This window comes from Acanthopagrus latus, chromosome 19 (genome assembly GCF_904848185.1).
Source record: "Acanthopagrus latus isolate v.2019 chromosome 19, fAcaLat1.1, whole genome shotgun sequence".
In the NCBI taxonomy this organism is placed as follows: Eukaryota; Metazoa; Chordata; class Actinopteri; order Spariformes; family Sparidae; genus Acanthopagrus; species Acanthopagrus latus.
This window is the reverse complement of record NC_051057.1, coordinates 16,444,092-16,463,620: the sequence shown is the minus strand read 5'-3', so window position 1 is coordinate 16,463,620 and position 19,529 is coordinate 16,444,092. Positions and strand designations below refer to the sequence as shown.

The 19,529-nt window shown below is 42.6% G+C and overlaps 3 protein-coding genes across 5 annotated transcripts in view; 1 reads left to right on the top strand and 2 right to left on the bottom strand.

The window, feature by feature from the left end:
* mrc1a (mannose receptor, C type 1a) overlaps positions 1 to 2,841 on the bottom strand; it is a 12,282-nt gene extending 9,441 nt beyond the window's left edge. Inside the window, exons 1-5 of the mRNA XM_037078517.1 lie at positions 2,659 to 2,841; positions 2,182 to 2,583; positions 949 to 1,122; positions 350 to 505; positions 156 to 269 (exon numbers count right to left, since the gene is read on the bottom strand). Coding sequence (XP_036934412.1) covers positions 156 to 269; positions 350 to 505; positions 949 to 1,122; positions 2,182 to 2,583; positions 2,659 to 2,728 — 916 coding nt within the window. The 5' untranslated portion in view covers positions 2,729 to 2,841. The remainder of the gene's footprint in view (positions 1 to 155; positions 270 to 349; positions 506 to 948; positions 1,123 to 2,181; positions 2,584 to 2,658) is intronic.
* Positions 1 to 19,529, top strand: part of hacd1 (3-hydroxyacyl-CoA dehydratase 1) — a 19,880-nt gene extending 351 nt beyond the window's left edge. Inside the window, exons 2-9 of one of the 2 annotated variants that reach the window (XM_037078548.1) lie at positions 4,337 to 4,470; positions 5,733 to 5,859; positions 12,792 to 12,909; positions 13,624 to 13,642; positions 13,744 to 13,832; positions 14,112 to 14,233; positions 16,966 to 17,144; positions 18,252 to 19,529. In XM_037078548.1, the coding sequence (XP_036934443.1) occupies positions 12,808 to 12,909; positions 13,624 to 13,642; positions 13,744 to 13,832; positions 14,112 to 14,233; positions 16,966 to 17,144; positions 18,252 to 18,334 (594 nt within the window). In that variant the 5' untranslated portion in view covers positions 4,337 to 4,470; positions 5,733 to 5,859; positions 12,792 to 12,807 and the 3' untranslated portion in view covers positions 18,335 to 19,529. Of the gene's footprint in view, positions 1 to 4,336; positions 4,471 to 5,732; positions 5,860 to 10,064; positions 10,276 to 12,791; positions 12,910 to 13,623; positions 13,643 to 13,743; positions 13,833 to 14,111; positions 14,234 to 16,965; positions 17,145 to 18,251 lie in introns of those variants that run through there. The other variant, XM_037078547.1, reaches the window with a different exon arrangement.
* LOC119008361 (transmembrane protein 236-like) lies at positions 4,483 to 10,099 on the bottom strand. 2 transcript variants are annotated; one of them, XM_037078544.1, is made up of 5 exons: positions 10,006 to 10,099; positions 8,327 to 8,599; positions 8,060 to 8,132; positions 7,263 to 7,386; positions 4,483 to 6,402 (listed from the first exon to the last, which is right to left on the bottom strand). In XM_037078544.1, the coding sequence occupies exons 2-5, from the start codon at positions 8,596 to 8,598 to the stop codon at positions 5,705 to 5,707; spliced, it is 1,167 nt and encodes a 388-aa protein (XP_036934439.1). In that variant the 5' UTR covers position 8,599; positions 10,006 to 10,099; the 3' UTR covers positions 4,483 to 5,704. The 2 variants fall into 2 exon arrangements, with proteins under 2 accessions (XP_036934439.1, XP_036934438.1); XM_037078543.1 differs by lacking the exon at positions 10,006 to 10,099 and having other exon boundaries at positions 8,327 to 10,002.

Below are 19,529 nucleotides of genomic sequence, written 5' to 3'. Positions count from 1 at the left end.
CAGTTCCTTCAAAGTGAGAACAAATAACTTTCAGACTTTCAAATTGTGTGCACATGATTCAGTCCAATCATTAAGGTAATGTAGTATAAACAGTTTGAAAGTCCAAGTAGATTTGGGTCAATGGATCGGTCAAACAAAGTCCGGACTTCACTAACCTGGAGCCCAGTTTAAATATCTGAAAGGGTTTCCGTTGCTCCACTGCCATCCTTTCTCAAAATCCAAGCTGTTGAGTCCAATCCACAGCGACGTTCCCAATGTATTCGTCAACCCTGTGTCAGCACATACGTTATATTGCTATCAGTGTTCGATACTGTTACATGGATAACTGCTACAAGTCTGACTTTCCTACCTGAGATGTATGACTGTTCGTGTAGCTCTACAATGCTGAGGAGGTCTCCTCCTTGCTGCTGGCAGCTCTTCCTGGCCTGATGCCACGTCAACACTGACAGTGCGTTCCTCTGATACTCAACCCCTGTGACCGGGTCGGTGTCCCAGCCTGAGGTTCCTGCAATATGAGACACAAAGTAGTAAAAAAAAATGTAAAAAAAATAGGTAAATGTAGAATAATACCTGTTGAGCTTAATGAATTTTAAGGACAAAAGTAACTAAAAACTAGAAAAATAGATATATTAAGAACGTCAGGTGTTTTTGTTACATAAAAAACAAGAGTAAAAGTGAGCCTGCTTTCTTTTTTATGTCCCTTTCCTGTCCCAGTTTTAGAGCAGTGTCATGGCAAAGACAGGCCTGTCTGAAGAGGAAAACAAGAGCAGTGCTGTGTTGACATCTCATGAGAGGAAGTGGTACTGCTGTACTACTGCAGGATAGGAGGAGGGTCAGAAACCAGACCTGTTAGTGCTGACCTCTTCAATGAAAGCCCAGTCAGATCTTTATATTTATGTATAAGTTCATATCAATGTGACATGGTTGAAATATGCCTCTCGCACTCACCTTTCGTGGGACAGAAGCCCCACTTTCTCTGTTTATCGTAATCCCGCTCGGTTGCACACCACAGCTGTCCGTCTGCGCGGCCTTCCCTTGTGCATTCAGCGTACCACTTCTCTGCAAACCTAAATGGGAACTGACAGGGCGCTCCGAAGCCATTGCCCCCTAATGTGAAAATCTCTGAGGACACACAGAACAGGAATGTAAAGGTTATCGAAAATTGGTGTAGCAAAAGTAAAACCATTAGAACGCGCGTATGTGTAATGTAAAATGACAACTTGAAGCTTGCTCTTGACACAGTATCTCCAAAGTGGTTTGGTTTCTCAGATTGCCCTAATTTAGAGACAAGACTAGTTTACTCAGAGTCACAGATGGGTTCAAGTCCAACAGTCAGCCAGCAGACTTACCAGGATCTGTTTCTGCTCTAAACTTTCAGGAATCTAAAGATATTATAATGTGCTTGAAGGCTTTCTTGAATAGAGATGTAGCCTGAAGCATGCACTCCTCAGTTTAAACAACACCATGTTTTGTGTTTTAATGATATGATCTGTAAATACTGTATTTCTTATGACTGTACTTACACAGAATACAGAACACAATCTTTCAGCAACCTTTTAATAGCAGTAAGATTTAGCTGGAATCACAATCATACTCTAATCTTAACCAAAGTGATTTTGTTAAACCTAACAACAGTCAGGTCTGGATTGAAATGCTGGACTCTGGAGTGACCGTGCACTCCAGTAAACATTGTCTCGCATTGATACAAAATGTAATTACAGGGAATTAATAAGGCGTGTAATGTAATTTCCAGGACACAAAATTGAGGGACCACAACCTGCCCCTTTTTGTAAATTGGGGTCTGATTAACAGTAATTATGTGTCTAGAAAACCCAGAATAAAAGCTATTAGGAGCCAAACTAAACCCTAGAAAGCACAATATGATGAATATAGTATTACTTGTGAAAAATGTATTTTCTTTACTTGAAAGATAAAATTCCTGAGAACAGTCTCCAGCATGGAAAGATTCTGTACAACAAACACTGTAACACGACTGTCAAGTCTCATTTCCACAAACTCCTGACACAAACCCAAAGCGTTGGTGTTTGACAAACTCAAAATGAGAATCCACTATCAAGTATCTTACACAGTGCACTTTTATACACCCTCCAACCTTTATAAGAATAAAACAAGCTCATTCCAGTTACAGTTGTAAAACAATCATGTGCCCACAGTTCCTACCTTGAAACCCCATTGAACAGAGGTCTCCCCGGGTGCCAAATATCCTCCAGCGACTCCAGAGCCCCGAGCCTTTGTAGATCATTATGTTCCTCTCATTGCGGTTGCCCCAGTTTAAGTGCAGGTCCTCGTTTTTCAGGCCAAACAGGGTCTCATTCTTGCACTGCCAGTGTTGGAGGACATTACTCTCATCACACTCAAAGAGGACCACCTTCACCCAGTCTGTAATTTCTGTCGCCGCCAGGCAGAGCTTGAGCTTAAGGCTGAGGATGCGCGACTCGGAGGCCCAACGAAACTGCTGCTCTTTGGCGTGAGGATCGCACTGGGCCACCGTGATGGAGGTGGCGGTCTCCACCTTGATGCATTTGTTGTGGTTCTCGTTGTAGATGAGGAAGGAGCCGCTGTCTGGAGGAGAGCAGAACAGCTTCAGCATGACGATTGCAAATTAAACTGACTGCTTTAAAAAGACGAAGAACTTACCTATGTCAGCGGTAATGCAGAGGACCTGCAGGAGACAGAGGACCACAGCAAAGTTTAAACAGGGTAACATTATCCTCAGTGTGTAGTGTGCACTCAGCGGTGGACGAAACTGTGGAAGAGTTTTCCTGTCATGAGAGAAGAGGTCTGGTGTGTGTTAAGGTGTGTGTGACACAGAGACATGCTGCATTCCCCTCTTAATGACACTGATGGATATCCTGTCACATGGGCAGCAAAGGTTGTTCGGACGACAGCAATTTCCATGAGCTTCCACAGAGTTTCTGGCAGAGGAAAGGACGACAGGAAGTGGAGAGCGAGCCATCTGATCTCACTTTACACTGTAAAGCAAGAAACTGAAAGTCACCGACGATAGCTTCAAGGAGCCTCATCATGTCAGGCTGGAACTATAAATCTATTTTGAATAAATCAAAGGTAAAAGAGAAAAAAAGGGTGATGGTTTGGTGGAATTAATTTATCCAAGTGGGCTTTAATCTATGAAGTTCATGTTTGATTTTTGATCTTTTATAAATAGCTCTTCGGTGCTAAATCTGTGCCGAGCTAATGAACCCAGAGAATACATGTCAGTCAGCAACACTTCCTTTGAGTAGTATCAGGTGTCACAGGATTTAAGAGGATGATCAGGAATGTGCAGGCGTCTGTGCCAGAGTAAATGAGGATTAAATGAGGTTTGCTGATGTAGGGTTTTTCGTGGGATAGTAGTCCCCAGGAGGTCCGCGAGGCTTTGGGTGAGGAGTGCAGCGATGATACAAGTCAGTAGAAAGAGAGAACAGGAGGAAATCCTGCTTCCTATTGGAGGAAATGAGTGGCGATCTGACCACTTTGGTCTCATGCTGCAGAGATGCCCGGCAATGCTGCACAGACAAACGAGGTGACAGGACAAGCTGACCTGTGAAATAACGGATCATTGGACGGACGATGCTTGATAAAACACAAAATGGAGTATCTGTAACTGCAAATTGTGCATTAAAGTCTCATTAGATCTATGTCGTCTGCAATCTTTGAAGACTTATCAGGTCTCTGGGACTGAGAGTCACAAGGCTGCAGTTACTGGGTCCAGTTGCCCTGGTTCAGTCTTTCTTTAAATTGCCACTAGGAGTCAGAAGTTTTCAAGTTCTGCACATAACTGTGCTCACAAGTCTGACCAGTGGTGTAAAAAGTACTCGAAAGTCATTCTTAAGTGAAAGTAACTACATCAGATATCAAATATTACTTTGATGATTGTGAAAGCCACCTGTAGGGGATGTACAGCATGTGCAGAATAATGTAAAATGCAAGCTTTTTTGAAAAAGGGTTACTAAAAATACAAAATTAAGTATAAGTGGGCTGTAGTGGGTTAGGAAGACACAACATTGTGACACATTTTTTTTTTATGTTTAACTTAACAAAAGGGTTATCACAAGGGAACTGTCATGAGGTGGAACATTAACATAAAATAATGAAAATATGTGCAATTTGATTGAAACATCTCAGCAATAAGTTTTTTTTTCATATTGTGATTTTAATTGATTCGATTGTTTTGTTTGTGCCATTTTATCTTGTTCTGAACATGTTTATTTCCCTAACCGTGTGCCTTTTTTTCCTTGCAGTGCTGTTGTGCTGAATTGCATCAGTTTGTAAATGTGTTATGACATTGTGTCTTCTTTCTGTCACTGCCATGTAGGATTGCGGGAAGGGACATGATGAGAGTGTTTTGCAGAATAACGACAGGAAACCTGTCCTCTGGGGGAGCGATTGAGAAGCAAAGAGGAGGAATTCCAGTGTGAAAGGTTTGAACAGAGGTCAAAAACATATACCGTAAGTACTCTGAGTTCATGTCAGTATATTCTGCATACATGAATCATACTAGTGACACTTTAAACATATATTTTAATGATTTTCTTTATTAATCTTACCAAAATATATGTATCAGTGATACAAACTCACACTTTGTTTTTCTTCTGTGAAAATAACTTGGCAAAGAAAAACCTAATATAAACAACATGGATTTATGCTTTTACATATTCACCGCACTTTATGATGGTAGAAAAAAAGTCTTCCAAAAAATCTCAAGTGACATTACAGGTACATTCCCAAAGTGCCATGCTTGGTGAGGGGGAGGGGTATTGAGGGGTAAAAAAAAAAAAAAGTTTACTTGTACGTGAAGGTATATAATTTACAACACAACAGTTATTTGACACATTGGGAAAACATTGCCTAAGAGCTCCCTTTTGGCCTGTGAAAAGTACCATGATGCATTTTAATAAAAAATAAATCTTCTGTGTCACATACCCAAATTCGTACTTTGGTTTGGTTGTACCAGCTTTTCTTTAGCCCATTTGCTAAAGTTTACGTTTGGATTTCTTTGAATGTTTTTGGCTAGTTAGTAATTTACTAAACTGAGTTGGACCATTAGAACTTAAGGAATGTCTTAGTTTGTGGTAGAAGTAGTAAAAATCATTTTGGGGTTTTTTGTTTTTATGGGGCCAAACGATAAGTAAAATAGTAGTATTCATGCATTTTTGGAATAAGTAGGGCGTTTAAGATCATGGTAACCTAAATGTTGCGGCTGCAGCGTTAGCAAGCTTACGCAAGTTATGCCAGTTAGCGAGTTCAGTTAGCTAACAGTGCCTAACAGGTCTAAACTCTCCAAAGTTTCTCTGCGTAAGTTACCGGTTTTAAATTCATGACTATTTACCACTAACATTTACCACTTCGTGTTATTCTGTTGTTTTTTTAAAATCTTCTTCAAACAACCTTTTATCGTGTCTCATGTAAAAGCTAACGTTAGTTAGCTAGTTCAGTTGTGAACCCACATAACAGTTATAATCTTTGCACTGGTTAAACATATTTATGGAAGCTAAAGTATTGTGTTGTCCAACCTGTTTTATTTAGTGATTCTCTGCTTTATAAAATCTCAAGTTATACGCTAACTAACTTTGCGAAGAGCTGGTGCAACCACATCCTGAATCCTAGCATCCTACACTTCCTGATTGTGCCGACTACTACAAGATGTCGTGGTGTTTCACTGTCTTTGCTTGAAGTGTTGGTCTCAAAAGAACATCCTCTCTGTGTTGAAGACCCTCAGCTTGGTCATAAAGTTGAAGTAGACGAAGGCCAGGCAGACCAACAGGTTCTTCATCAGATAGAGGAGCGGCGTGACAAAGCCGAAGAAGGCAATGAGGCCGACGCGCACGAAGAAGAAGGGTAAGTCCTGTACGGCCACTCCTAGTGAGGAAAGCAGGGGGCTGTGGGGCATGACCACCACACGCAGGCAAGACAGGTAGCTGAAGATATAGATGGGGAACACCCAGCCTGAGTAGTAGACCAGGGGGTGTCCTGCCACCCTCACCATCTCCACTGTGTCCATCCAGAACATAAAGCTGTCCACAAATACATCCGCTCGGGCATCGCTGGCACACAGGAACCTCAGCGGACCCGTGTAGGCGTACGGAGGTATGCGGTACGCTGTGGTGCTTGCTGATCGTGAGCTTAATCCAGAGATACTAAACGGTCTCCCGGGATTCGCCGGTATCCCAGGGACTGTCCCGTTGGTCTCCGGCCGAGCCCCTGCTCCGTTCTGGTTCCTGTCATTGAGCTGGTTCGCTCCTGGTTGCGTAGGAGTTGGCCCTGCTTGCCCGGGCACAGCTGGCCCCGGCGCAGCTGGAGTGATGGGAGCTACTGGTGTTACCTGTTCCACATGTGTGAGGACAGTGGAGGGGATGTCAGCATCTCTCTCCAAGTCATTGGCTGGGGAGAAAAAAAGGAGAGATTAATATAAATCCTGTTTAACAAATTTATGTCTGAAATTACACTTGCTGGTGTTGCTTGTCTTAGTGTGCTGTTGGTGTTCATACGGTTGTTTTGTTTGTTTGTTTGGTTTGTTTTGTGAGAATTGAAGGAGCAGTTCACCCAAAAACCTACTCACCCCCATGACAATGGGAAGTCAGGTCAGGTTTCTGGAGTTACTTTCTGAATGTCTAAAAATCTTACATATTGCGCCTTTAAAACAAGCCCCCATCTACTTCAGTTGTTTAGCAGAATGCTGCAACACTGTTTTGCTGTGAAGCTCCAGAAATGTTTTGTGGACTACAAAACTTCTCCTGACTTTCCGTCTGCATGACTGTGAGTAGATAACGACGGAATCCTTTAAGCTAAAATGACAACAACTATAGCATTCAGCGTGATTTTACTTTAGATATGTTTGGCCAAAGTTGCAAGAAAAGACTTCATGAGGATCATAAAGATCCTGTAAAATAAGAGAGAGCTGACTTTATACAAATTCTCAAAAAGATTTAGTTTTTCCAAGGATGACTACATAAAAAAAACACACCTCACTGCCTGATGTTACAAGTGGCTGAGAAATTTCCTGCTCATTTCCTCAGTTGCACAAATACTTTTCAACTGGAGGCACAGAGCATAGAGGAAGATGTACACACTGGGTCTCTAAATTGTTCTGGATAAACGATATAAAGAACTGTTCGCTGCATTTGTTCCCTCCGAGCTCCTGCAATGTAAAGCCGGGCTGGTATCACTATAGAAGTTGGCAGAGGAAAGTTCAGGATCTACAGTGAGTGATTTGTGTTATGTGTTCAGAGGGCTGCGCTCACCCTGGCCGGTCAGTCTACAGTGGCGTATCCTCTCCACAACGTCAATACAGATGAGAGAGAAGAGGACTAGTGATACGGGGAGCTCCGTGAACGTGTCACTTTTCATGTTGTTATTTATCTGAACCTGGACAAACAGCCAGAAGATCATTAGTTTTGACCAGAAGATACACAATCCATCAATTCACCTTTGCTCCATTTGCATTTGTGGCTAAAATTTCTGAGCTCCTCTGGCACTGGGTTTGTGGGCCAAATCATTTGCAGCTGTGACATTTGCCTGAGTCAGGACTTCACGCTGACAGGACACAGAACAAAGCAGACACGCTGGTCATCTTAGCAGAATTTATGGCTCTTACGCAAAAGACACCAGATAAGCGGGGGCCAGAAGGTCAGCCGGGTGCTCTAGAAAGGGCCACACAAAACAGCAAATAGGACCTGGGCTGCAGCCAGCGAGGAAGTGAAAATGTGCCTCATGGACAGATGATTTGACAAGGGCAGCTCGGACAGGAAGAGGAACCAAGCTGCTTATCAGTAGCTCCTTATCCATACGGCTTGATATTCCTCCCCTGGGAACTAAAAGATTCCTCACAAATCATCACCTTTATTCTACTTATCATTTTGGTGTCGTAGCAAGTATTTCAAGTGTCAAGCAAGTTTTTGGGATGATAAACACAAATAACTACAAAGTATCTACAGTTACAGACTAACTCTGGCAACAACAAAGGTCACAGTTCAGGATCAGGGTGCAGATAGAATGATGTGATAACACAAATGGCAAAACAAACCACAGCGTGTTGTACCTCAGAGCTGGCGATGAGAAAGGCAAAGCAGGGTAGTGTGGACAGGATCACATATACGAGGGCCACAGGCCTCCTGATACAAACACAAAGGAAGGGAAAGACAAAAAAAAAGTAAGGAAGGAAGACAAAGGCAGTTGCAGGACTTGCTAACTCATGGTATTCACAAGCCAAGTGCAGTCCAAACCAGCTCCGGGCCTGTTCATACTCAACCCAGCTGGTCAGGTCTGAGGTCAGAGCTGCACCGGGCTCCCAGCTGAAGAAACTCACCACTTCTTCCTCCCAATGAGGAACTTCTTCTTCATGAAGACCATGTACTTCAAGGGCACCCAGACCAGCAGGGCAGTAGAGGTGACATAGGCGATGGAGGAGGCCACGATCAACCAGTAAGCCGTGGTGCCGTCGCCAGGGGGCTGCGCCGAGGCTTTGACCTTTGCTACGATGATGGCGAACCTCTGCATGACGATGAAAAGTGGCACACACAGGCCTGCAAACTGCAGCACCTCGCACAGGGCAAACTTCAGCGTCCTCCCCGAGCCCATGCTGTGGTAGCTCAAAAAAAGAAAAAGTAGGGAGGGAGACGGGGGCTGTTGTCGCAGTGAGGCGACCCCTGTCCCTCTGAGGGCTGGTCAGGCCTCGGACCAGTGCATTGTCTGCCTCCACTAGCATTTTCCACACAGCACAGCTCTGGCTCTCTGCTCGCCCAACTGCTTACACTGCACTAGGCATTGTGTACCTTGGTGTGACGGTGATGTGACCGGCCCTTTACTCTCTTTATAGACAGGATACAAACAAAGTTTGTCTAACTGTGCACCCTAAAGGATATATGTGAACTGCAGTCATCTCAGTGTGATGATTTAGTCTTGAAAACAGAGCTCCAATCAATGCTTCTGATCAGTCGCTGATGATCTGATGATCTCAATAGCTTTGTATCTGTTAGAAACTGTTTTCTACCTCAACATTATCCAAAACCAGCAAACACAAGTGGATCTGATTAACACCCACAGTAACAGCAACATCCAAGTGGCTGTGAACCGAAGACACATGATCCCACTGAAAACCGAAAGGCACTTCTCCCATTTATATACCGCCATCTAGTGGCAAAGGGTGATAACTGCTAGATGTCTGAGGCTGCACAATGATGCAACACATACTAGACATAATCTGGGGTTTAAAAAACACTTAAAAATATCTTATTCAGTCATATCACTTAATGTGTCAGGGGTCAGGTTGTGTTCTTGTTGGACTAATCGTTTCATCTGTTCATACCAGAGATATAACTTTTTTTCCCCACCTTTTTTTCATACTTGATGATCAGCTGCCTTAGCAATGAGTTAATCGATTAATCATTAAGGATATGTTTGAACCACTGACATGGTCTACATTTGATGAAATATCAGAATCAGAGAAGGCTGCACCAGGAGTTAAAATAACAAATTAAGTAAACTCCAAGTTACTTAGAATGACAAGCTACATAAAACACAAACACAGCATACGATAATGACTTCATTTATGTAATTTTAAATGGCATTTCAGTGTATTTCAACGACATGCACTACTTCATTCTAGTATTTTGTGTTTTATTTTGATAAATTTGATAAGAAAAAAACATGAGACTTTCTGAAGAATTTGTGCCCATCACTGATTGTTGTCTGATATATTTTTAATCGGTTAAAAATACTTAGGGGCGATTAATCGATTACTCATTAATCATTAACATCCCTACTTCATGCTGCTGGGTTGTATTGGTAAATATAAAATTAATGTTCATGTCCTGTACTTCCCTTTGGAATGTAGTGGAGTTAAGCTGCCTACCAGCGAATGGAGCTCCTCCAGTAAAGCCCCTCAAATATGAGAAGTGCAGTACTTGCGTACATGTATTTAGTTACGTTACACTGGTGGGAGTAAAAGTTTCCTATCACAAGGTAAAGAGACATGATGTAACCCACCGGCAGGCCACGCACTTGTTGCAGCACTAGTCCCGCGAGAGAGGCGCGCCGGGGGCGGATAGATGGATGGATGACCCTGCTGCTCCCCTCCCTGCCAGCCCCAGCTGTCAGCTCCCCCCCCTCCTGACTTCCCCACCCTGCCCCCGGTACCATGGCGTCCAGCGAGGACGACGGCACGGTTGAGGAGAAGGAAAACAACAACAAGAAGAGGACGAAAAGCGCCGTCGCGACCGCATGGCTCACCTTCTACAACATCGCCATGACCGCCGGGTACGTGCGCCATTCCGCCCCTCCTCCCTCCTCCCCCTGGTCGCCTATTAATAAGGGAAAAAAACGCGCAGAAGTTCGCCAACCGCTCCCTGAAAAACCTGAAGCGTGTTGTTGCTGTTTATAGTCCTGTGTGAGTCCAAAGTGCCAGTTCAGCTCGACACATTTAGCGCCTGCCTGCCCCGAGCGGAGCTGAGGAAGGACTCGAGGGAGAGATTAGTTTTTGTTTCGTTTTTTTGTTGTAGAATCGCAGAGAAATGTAGGGGTGTATTTGAGAGAGTGTGGGGGGAAAATGAATGAATGGCTGTTTGGTGAAAGTGACGGGGCTGGCTGCTGCAGCCGTGTCCAAATAGGGCTGACTGCACGGTGTCAGCGTCAAGGCCCGCACTGCTGCCGACAGTTGCAGTGATAAGTATAGCCGGAGCGCACTGCCTGACACTGGAGCTCAGGCCGGTCTGGGACACTGAAATGCTCAATGGGCACTTTTTTTATTTGTTTTTGTTTTTTAAATATATAAACAATATAACATTTTGTCGTGTTTATATGATAAGACAAACAGATTGGAGTCAGTACTTGTCCTGTCCCTTCAGCAGAGGACTCTACAGGTTTTTCACTGGTCTTTTTTTATTCTGGACCAGTACAAAACTCTGTAATCAATATTGATCTAACGTAAACATAATGGCATGAGCATATACATATATGGGCTTTGAAAAGTAAAGATTTTAATGATGCAAAAAGGTCAATTTCGGCATAAAATACAGAAGAAAGTTGATCCAGGGCAGCAAATAATGACCATTTTCACTGTTGAGTACCCTGTCTTGATTAATCGATAAGTTCTTCAGTCTAACGTGTCAGGAAAAGGGCAAAGTCTTGTCAATAGTAATAATACATCACAGTTAATCACCTGGTTGTATTTTGTGTTATTGATCTCAATCAGTAACTCACAAGTGAAGTCAACAAATACAAATTGTGGAGACAAAAAGTGCAGTGTTTCCCTTTTTAATGCAATGATGAACAATGTAGCAGGAAATGGAAATAGTCACAAAGTCAGTATCCTCTATACGTTAACACAAGTCAAGATACAGAATACTTGGTGTATTTGTCTCAGAATATCCAACATTTAAAGCATCCGATTAGATTATAAAATAAACTGTATTTGCAGTTGTTTTAAAGAAAGACATAACCTCATCTTCAGGTCTCTAACCACTTTGTCAAATGTGAGAGGTATCTTCTGTTTGATTGTTAACTAAATGTCTTTGGGGTTTGAACTATTACAAATATGTGCTGTGGTTTAAAGAACGTATAATGGTCATTTTCTTTACTGTTTTGTTTGATCCCGTTAACAGTTCTGTGAGATAATCTTTCACGGCTGTAGTCTGTTACACAGGAGTTCAGTTTGGGGAGATGGTGACGTGACTTTTTATGAAGGATTTTCAATGTTACACCTGGATTATATGTTGGTAGCATGTCAAGTGTTCAGCCTCCAACCTACTTTAGCTACCTTTACTCTGCCAAAGTGAAGGAATATACAGATTTTTGATCTGGCTTTACATTAACGTTGGCTGTTGTTGACTTCTGTCAGTCCTTTCAGTTTTGTTCATTGTTGTCTCACGTGTTACAGTGCGGCAGATTGACCAAATGGACACTATGATCCCCAGGTGATCATCTGTTAATGACACGTTTGTCTAGTGGATTTAATGATAGAACAAAGTTTCAACTTAAAACAGGTGAAACTTTGAATTGTTCTAAATGGATGCTCTCAGGCTTTACCTACACTAATATTATCATTATCAGTTACAATGACCCATAAAGGAATGAAAACAAAAGGCTTGTCTTAGCTGAAAAAACACTTTCTGTATAGTTTCACGACATGTTACCTCCCGACAGACATGAAACTTGATATAAACTTGACATAAACATTGACTTTGATATCAATAATTCAGTAGAGTTCAGTAATGTAGGTGAGCCAGTGCACACAGCGTGATAACCCTGAAGCTGCAACACGAGTTCAGACTGTTCAAAAGTCAGCTCTGATAAAAGTATTAAAATTGAAACACTGTCTGAGCGTCACCCACGATTTGTCACTATAATCGTCCCATTTCTTCATGTTTTATCAAGTCTGTCCTCACCCGTAAATATTTATTCTCACGTAACTCGCACATGTTGTTTATTTCCACCACGTGGAAGAGCAGGAGCAGCCACATCTTCTGCACGTGCCAGAATGATGTCGCCTGTTAGTGTTGATGCAACAACTCAGGAAAAAAAGACAAACAGGCAGCTGGACAGAAATATTTGGTTTCTCTCCCTTTTTCTCCTGACTGAAGGATTTGTGTATATTTGTGTGTAGACTTGGTTCTGCCTGAAGATTTCTCTTGATATTTCCTAAAATAAAAGACATCCACGTGCCAGAGCTGTGAGAAATACAGTTATTTTAGTGTTTGAATTTGAAGTACATGTTTACTGTGTTATAAAGTTGTACACGCAGAGCTGAATAACATGATGACCGTTCTCTCCTGCAGGTGGCTGGTTCTGGCCATGGCGATGATGCGCTTCTACATCCAGAAAGGCACACACAAGGGTCTGTACAGAAGTATAGCAAGGACACTCAAGTTTTTCCAGACCTTTGCGTTAGTTGAGGTAAGAATTCGAGTAGAACGATGTTTGCTGTCGCTTGCACCACACAGGAAGCCGCGTTTCCCCTCAGAGGGAAACTGGAACTTTTGGAGGAGCCAGGGTCTAAATTAAAATAAGTGTTAAATAGCTCTTTATTCCAACAGTCAATGCTGTTAAAGAGTGTTTGGTCAGTAACCAATGTCTCTCCTCCTCTCCTGCTCATGCAGTAAAAGAGAAAACAAATGTTCCTGTATCCCTGCCTACTTTATCCAATCAGAAAGAGAACTCCATAAAGAGGCTGTCCTGTCTGCTCATGAACACGCAGAGAGAACGATCCTCCTGTTTACTGGCAATAGCGCAGGGAAAGCTACCAGTTCCAGCTCCCGGTGACAGCTAATGCTACCAGAAATACACTTTGGGAAAACAAAAAGGCAAAGACAGATGCCTAAAAAAGAGTGGTGACGCAGAGAGACAGGAAGGGATTGCAAACGGCAAAACAGGACAGGACTTTTGCTGCAACGAAGACGACACTGGGGACTTTATTTTACCCCCACCAGAAGTCCCTGTCTCGTGGGGAGCACAGAATATGCAGCATTTTATTTCAGCCACCATTTAAAAATGAAAAACCACACCCTAGTTTTCTGTTCATTGCGCTTCAACACAGTAATCCCGGGGACTAAAAGTTCAGGATACTTTCTGTAGATTCTGATTCTGATTGATATGTGTCTTGTCTTTCAGGTGGGACATTGTGCCATCGGTACGTAATGATTTTTGTTTATAGTTTGTGCACAGATGTGTTTCCGTGCCGTCACCTACAGCTCTCAGCCGTCTTTTTCTTTTGTTACTGCTCTGCTGCAGGAATTGTCAGGACTTCTGTGATCGTAACCGGGGTGCAAGTGTGTTCACGGATTTTCATGGTTTGGTTCATCACCAACAGCATCAGACAGGTGATCACAACACAGACTCGGCTGTACTGTCTAGTCATAGTAATAACTAATATTCTCTAAGCAAAGATGGATTCTCACACTCCCTCCCTGGACAGATTAAATCAAACAAGGCTTCTTCTCTGTTTCTGTTTTAGCATCTGTTGCATAAAACCTTTGACTTTATTGTTTTGTTTCATATCTGCTTTCTCTGCTCCCAAACAAGTGCATGTCAGGTTTGCCTCATGTAAACGCCTCTTCCTTCCTCTGTATATCTGCCATTTGTTTCTGATCTCAACGAAGGTCCAGAGTGAAGAAAGTGTAATCCTATTCCTGGTCGTGTGGACGATAACAGAGATTACGAGATATTCCTACTACACATTCAGCCTGCTCCACCACCTGCCGTACTTCATCAAATGGGCCAGGTGGAGATGCCGTTAGCCTATGGGATGAGCTTGAATTGTCATAAGCGCGTCGGACATTGTATCTGAGCATGTCGCCGCCGATCTGGCGATCTCACCTCTGGCATGCTTCCCTCCACGGGCCTAGACCGGCTTTACATCAGGAAGTAGTTCAGCCGTTTGTGTATTAAGTATCACCTGGCTCACACAGAGAGCAGAAGCATGTGTGTGTTTATTGATTAGCACCTCATTAGCCATTCTGTGTCAGTGGTGGGCGAACTAACCGCTAACATTGTACTCTGACAGTAATGATCACTGAGAACAGACAGTGCAAAAGACAGGAGGACATTTATGGCTGTTTTAACACGTATTTAAGAATTAAAAAAAAAAAGAAATTGAAATGTCTCCTACTCAACCAGTTGCTTCTCTGCTTGAGGCAGTGAAATAAGTTTGTTGTGTTGCCCCCTTATACTACATTTCTGTTACTTGTTGTACATCTGCCTTCTCTGAAACTAACTCGTTCGCTGTGGAGCTGGTAGCAGTTTTACTTTTGTTTTCAGTCATGTTTTTTGTTGCTGCGCTTGACAGCAAAGTCATTTTTTAGGGAAATTTTGCCAATCGGCAGCCATCTTGCCAGCGCCTCCGTGTGCAGTTATATCAGGCTAACAAGACCAGGCCACTGTCTAAGTGCACAGGGAGAGAGCCAGAACCAAATAAGTGGAAACTGTTGGGAATTTCAACTGTGTTCTTACGCCACTGCAATAACTCAATTGGCTGATATGTTTCCCAGTTTGGCCTTTGGGGGGAAGGGGCAGGATATGTGTCGTACGACCGCTGTCTCTTGGTTTGTCTCGTCTCTGATTACGCTCAGAAAGTCTCAGACAAAATCAAATTTCTTGATATTTTGGACTTAATTCCTGGGTATTGTATGGATGGATACTGGTATTTTCACAAATTATGAGTGCATAAATAAATGCTTAATTATATATAATATGATTTCAATCATAAATATGGATATAATGAGTAAGTTAGTAAAGGAAAGTGTTGAAACAAGATGAAAAGTCTTGCAAGTTCTGAAAATCACATACTTTTATTGTAATTCAGCCTTTAAAACATGAAAAGAAACTCTTGTGTCATATCAGGATTGACCAATATCCATAATCTAAGACGATATATAGTCTCATATCATGATGATTATCTTAATTATCAGCATAAAGAAAAATGGAACTGTAACAGCTGCACTGATTATCAGCGGGACCTGATGACGATCGACTGTAGAGTGACATAATGCAGCCTGCCTGCTACTGTATGAGGAGCAGGTGTGACGTGGCGTTCTGGCCCTCTGCTACTGTAGCTCAGCTGAAATTGGAGTCGTTTGGAGGAACGTCAGCTGTACACATTGATAGCTGTCCAACACACAGGCTTGGCATCTTACAGATCTCAGAATACTGAAGTTTACATATTACATCAACTTGTTTACAAGGCGAGACATTGTTTTGTCTCCGTGTTACCTCAGACAGAAGCTCGACGGGAAAATATGATTTTTTTTCTTCTGCTTCACTGCATCACGTGCTCCTCAGGAGAGAATCCAGTTTTGTGCCAGTCACTCTATTGTCTAAATTTTGATTCTCGTACCCTGAATGTCACTGTCTCCTCCCTGCCCCCCACGCTTCACGGCTTTCTTTAAGCACGGAGGAGACGCCAGGCCCCCCGGGAGAGGGGCTCATGTTCAGCTGCTCCTGTTTTTAAGACCATCTGTTTTGGTCATGGAATGTTCTCCCAACATTTCTCTCACATCCGCTGAGACGCTCCCCCGAGCCTTTGGTCCGGTCCTGACTCAATGCAGGAGCCCTGCAGCCCCGAGTCGTGACGTATGTCGCACTAGAGAGGCCTTGTGTTGTCACAAAGGGAGGCGGGACACCACACATGTATGTGAAGTGACAGGCAGTTGTAGCAGAGAGACAGAGAAGAGCTGCATGTCATACCTCTCTATCTCCCTGTTTCCTGTCTGCTCCTCCTGTTAATACATTAGAAACCTCTTTTTCTTGGCTCCCTGTTGCTGGAGTGTCTTTGATTTTTCCAGTGTTGTGGTGCTGATAATCTCCAACATCAATGATTGAACGCTGGCTACAGACCTGTGTTTAAATTCCTGCTCACTGTTGATAGGAATTCAAAGCCCAGGAAAACGTCTTGAAAGAAAAGACAGCTGCTGTTTGGCAGCCGACTGTTAAAGTCTCAAATATCAGAGTTTTCCAACCACAAATCTGGACTGGATTCATTGTGTTTAATTACCTGTGTAAAGCTGAGCGTCCAGACAGGCAGAAAAAAAACATTCTTTAACCTGAAAAGATATTATTGCTCATAGTATTTTTGGATTACTTCTGTCAGATTTTAGTAAATGGGCTAAAATCTGTGGATCTATAAAAAGCCCAAATTTGCTTTTCTCACTTAATACAGATATTAAAAAAGATCCTCATGTTAAGTCTTTAAAACTTTAACTGTTGTATACCCTGTGAATAGTTCTTATACTAACTTTTTGTTCGTGAAATTGTTCAAAGTTTAAGCTAGGTCATAAATAGTAGCATGCATTTATTGTCAACTCATCCATTCCAGGTTGCATTTGAGTGTTTGGACTTGTGTGCATGCGTGTGTTTTAACTGCAGGAGTGTTTGTTGCAGGTGTGTGTGTGTGTGTGTGTGTGTGTGTGTGTGTGTCAATACAGTGCCGGATGTTAAAACTCATCTTTCCCCTCACAGATACAACCTCTTCATCGTCTTGTACCCCCTGGGAGTCATCGGAGAGCTGATGACCATTTACGCTGCTCTGCCGTTCGTACGCAGATCTGGAATGTACTCCATGAGGCTCCCCAACATGTATAACGTATCGTTCGACTACTACTACTGCCTCATCATCGTCATGCTGTCCTACATCCCACGTAAGGAGCATTTTTAGTCCATGAATTAAAAATGTAGAGGAGGATGAAGTCCCCCCTTGAGATCACTGTTCAGACTTTGATGCTAATGGCCTCTCGTGTCATTAATAGTGGCTGTTACCATGACAAGTGAGCAAGATGAGTAATGTTACTCGGTGATTAAGGGGTGTCAGATTGACTTTCATCACATCAGAATTACGGTTGCCTTCAAAGAGACGGCTGTAAATGTAGGACAGATTTTACATAATTAATACGCTGCCTGACTCATTGTAAACTCTGATGATGAAGCGATTTCTTCAGCCACAAAAAAATCTGGCTATTACTGCCGCTTTGTCTTCTGCTGTAACTGAACTGAAAATCTTGGGCGTTTTCTTACTTATTTACTTTCTTGTCTCTGTGTTTGGTATCAAAGTGCCGCTGTAGATGTTATTACTTTGTCCCTCGTTACAAAGAGCACAAACAAGTTTGTCTTCTTTCAAGTACAAACTTGAATTCTGCCTCCCCTCTGAGTCAACTTGTATTTCTTGGATATTTTGCGAGGCTGCTACTATTAATGCTCCTTGCTTACGACCGCTGTGCTAGAGTGCCACTGCTGGAAATGGCCATATGATATAGACACGCTATTTAGCGGACACCTAAACTCGGATGCAACTGGGACATGTTGTTCTATGGACACCGTACTTCTGAACTGAACTGAGATGTTCTGTGCGTGTGTGTGTGTGAATAGGTGAATGCCGACTTGCTGTGAAGTGGCTTGGGTGGTCAACAAGACCAAGAAAAGTTATATATGAATGCAGTTCATTTATTATTTACCATATTCTTTGTGAGGTTTCCACAGAAATACATTCCTATCAGATTTTTTAAGATTATTCTGAGGCATTTTACCTTTATTTCTTAGAGACAGGAATCTTATGTAGAGAGCGGTATGACATCTAACCAAAATCCCAGATACATCTATGTTATATTTTATTCTAACTGAGGTCACTATGAATCATTAACTAACCCCGTCCTGTCTGAGATGATCATCATGACAGTCTCGTGGCGCCTGTTGACTTTTCCTGCCATTACTGCCGACAGTAATCAGATCCCATTTGTCTTTTTCCCGCTCAGTGTTTCCTCAGCTCTACTTCCACATGCTGCGGCAGAGGAGAAGAGTGCTTCACGGGGAGGTCATAGTGGAGAAGGACGACTAGACGATGCCGCCACCTTTGCGCCTTCAATTGAGCCAGCCACGCCTCCTCATCACCCTCAACCCCCCCCTCCACTTCATCGCCACCTCACCTGTAGCACCAAACGGCCGTTACATTCTTCATCGCACGGGACCGGAAGAGCCGCACAGATGACGACCGGGAAAGAGAGGAGTTAATCAGTACTGATTCTAAGTTGTTTTCTTTCTGAGTGGTAATATTGGAAACATGTTTACAGTCCCAGTGTTGCTGGAGCTTGACGACGTGTCTCAGCACAGAGCCTTACTGTGACAAACATGAGCCACAACACAAGAAAATAAAAAAAATAAAAAACAGAGGCTTCCAGGGAAATGTGTAATGAATCATGGGAGGGAGAACGTAAGTTGCGTCCCCCGAGTTGTCCCCACTCCCCAACAATTGGCGGTTTTATTATTCTTTTTTTTTCCCAGTGATTTTACACAGTGTGGCTGTAACAACACAAGCTTTTCAAACAGAGATTATACATAGTTCTACCATACCTCAACAATAAATCTACATTTAGACAATATGCTGCTTCTTTTGTGTATGTTTGTTTTACCAGATGTGTAAATGATGCATTGTGAAACGAGCGCTTGATAAGCATATTTCTTAAAGATGATGTGTTCGCACAGCTCAAAACTTAACATTTTGTCTGCTCGGCTCAGCTCCTGCTTTTCTTCTGTGTTGCTTTGATGTTTACTACGAGAGTGCATCTTAAACAAATTTGAGTCTTCAAAAAGGTAGCAGTTTTTTCCTAGAGACTACAATCCAGATTTCTTTTTTTTTTTTTGTGGGCACTCACAGTCTTCAGTCGCTGTTGTTTGTTTGTTTTTTTTGACATAATCTGATGTCGGTGTTGATAGAGAGGTAGTTAGATTCCCTCCTGCTCAAGGTGCTACTGTACGATCATTTCAATCTTCTGTGCAGCTGAAGAAGAGACTGTGATTGGATTTGACCCAAAGTAGGAAAACCAGAATGTGAAATGATTGAGAGGAAATGTTAGACATTGCATAGCCCATGGTTAGCGAAGAAAATCAACGTTTTTGCTCCTAATCTGGGTTAGAGAGGAGAAAAAAATTAATCTAAGTTGATGTCAAATCACTGGTTATTTTTCAAGACAAAAAAGAAAAGTAGAAATGTGAAAATAACTTTTTGTGCAACGTCAATAAACTAAATACTACAA

What these genes read in the sequence shown, in the direction of transcription:
- LOC119008361 (XM_037078544.1), bottom strand. Translation starts at nt 8,598, where the DNA reads ATGGGCTCGGGGAGGACGCTGAAGTTTGCCCTGTGCGAGGTGCTGCAG. An exon ending in CTCATTGGGAGGAAGAAGTG is followed by an intron (nt 8,133 to 8,326) that starts GTGAGTTTCTTC and finishes TGTTTGTATCAG; the next exon opens with GAGGCCTGTGGCCCTCGTAT. An exon ending in CTGTAGACTGACCGGCCAGG is followed by an intron (nt 6,403 to 7,262) that starts GTGAGCGCAGCC and finishes TTTTCTCCCCAG; the next exon opens with CCAATGACTTGGAGAGAGAT.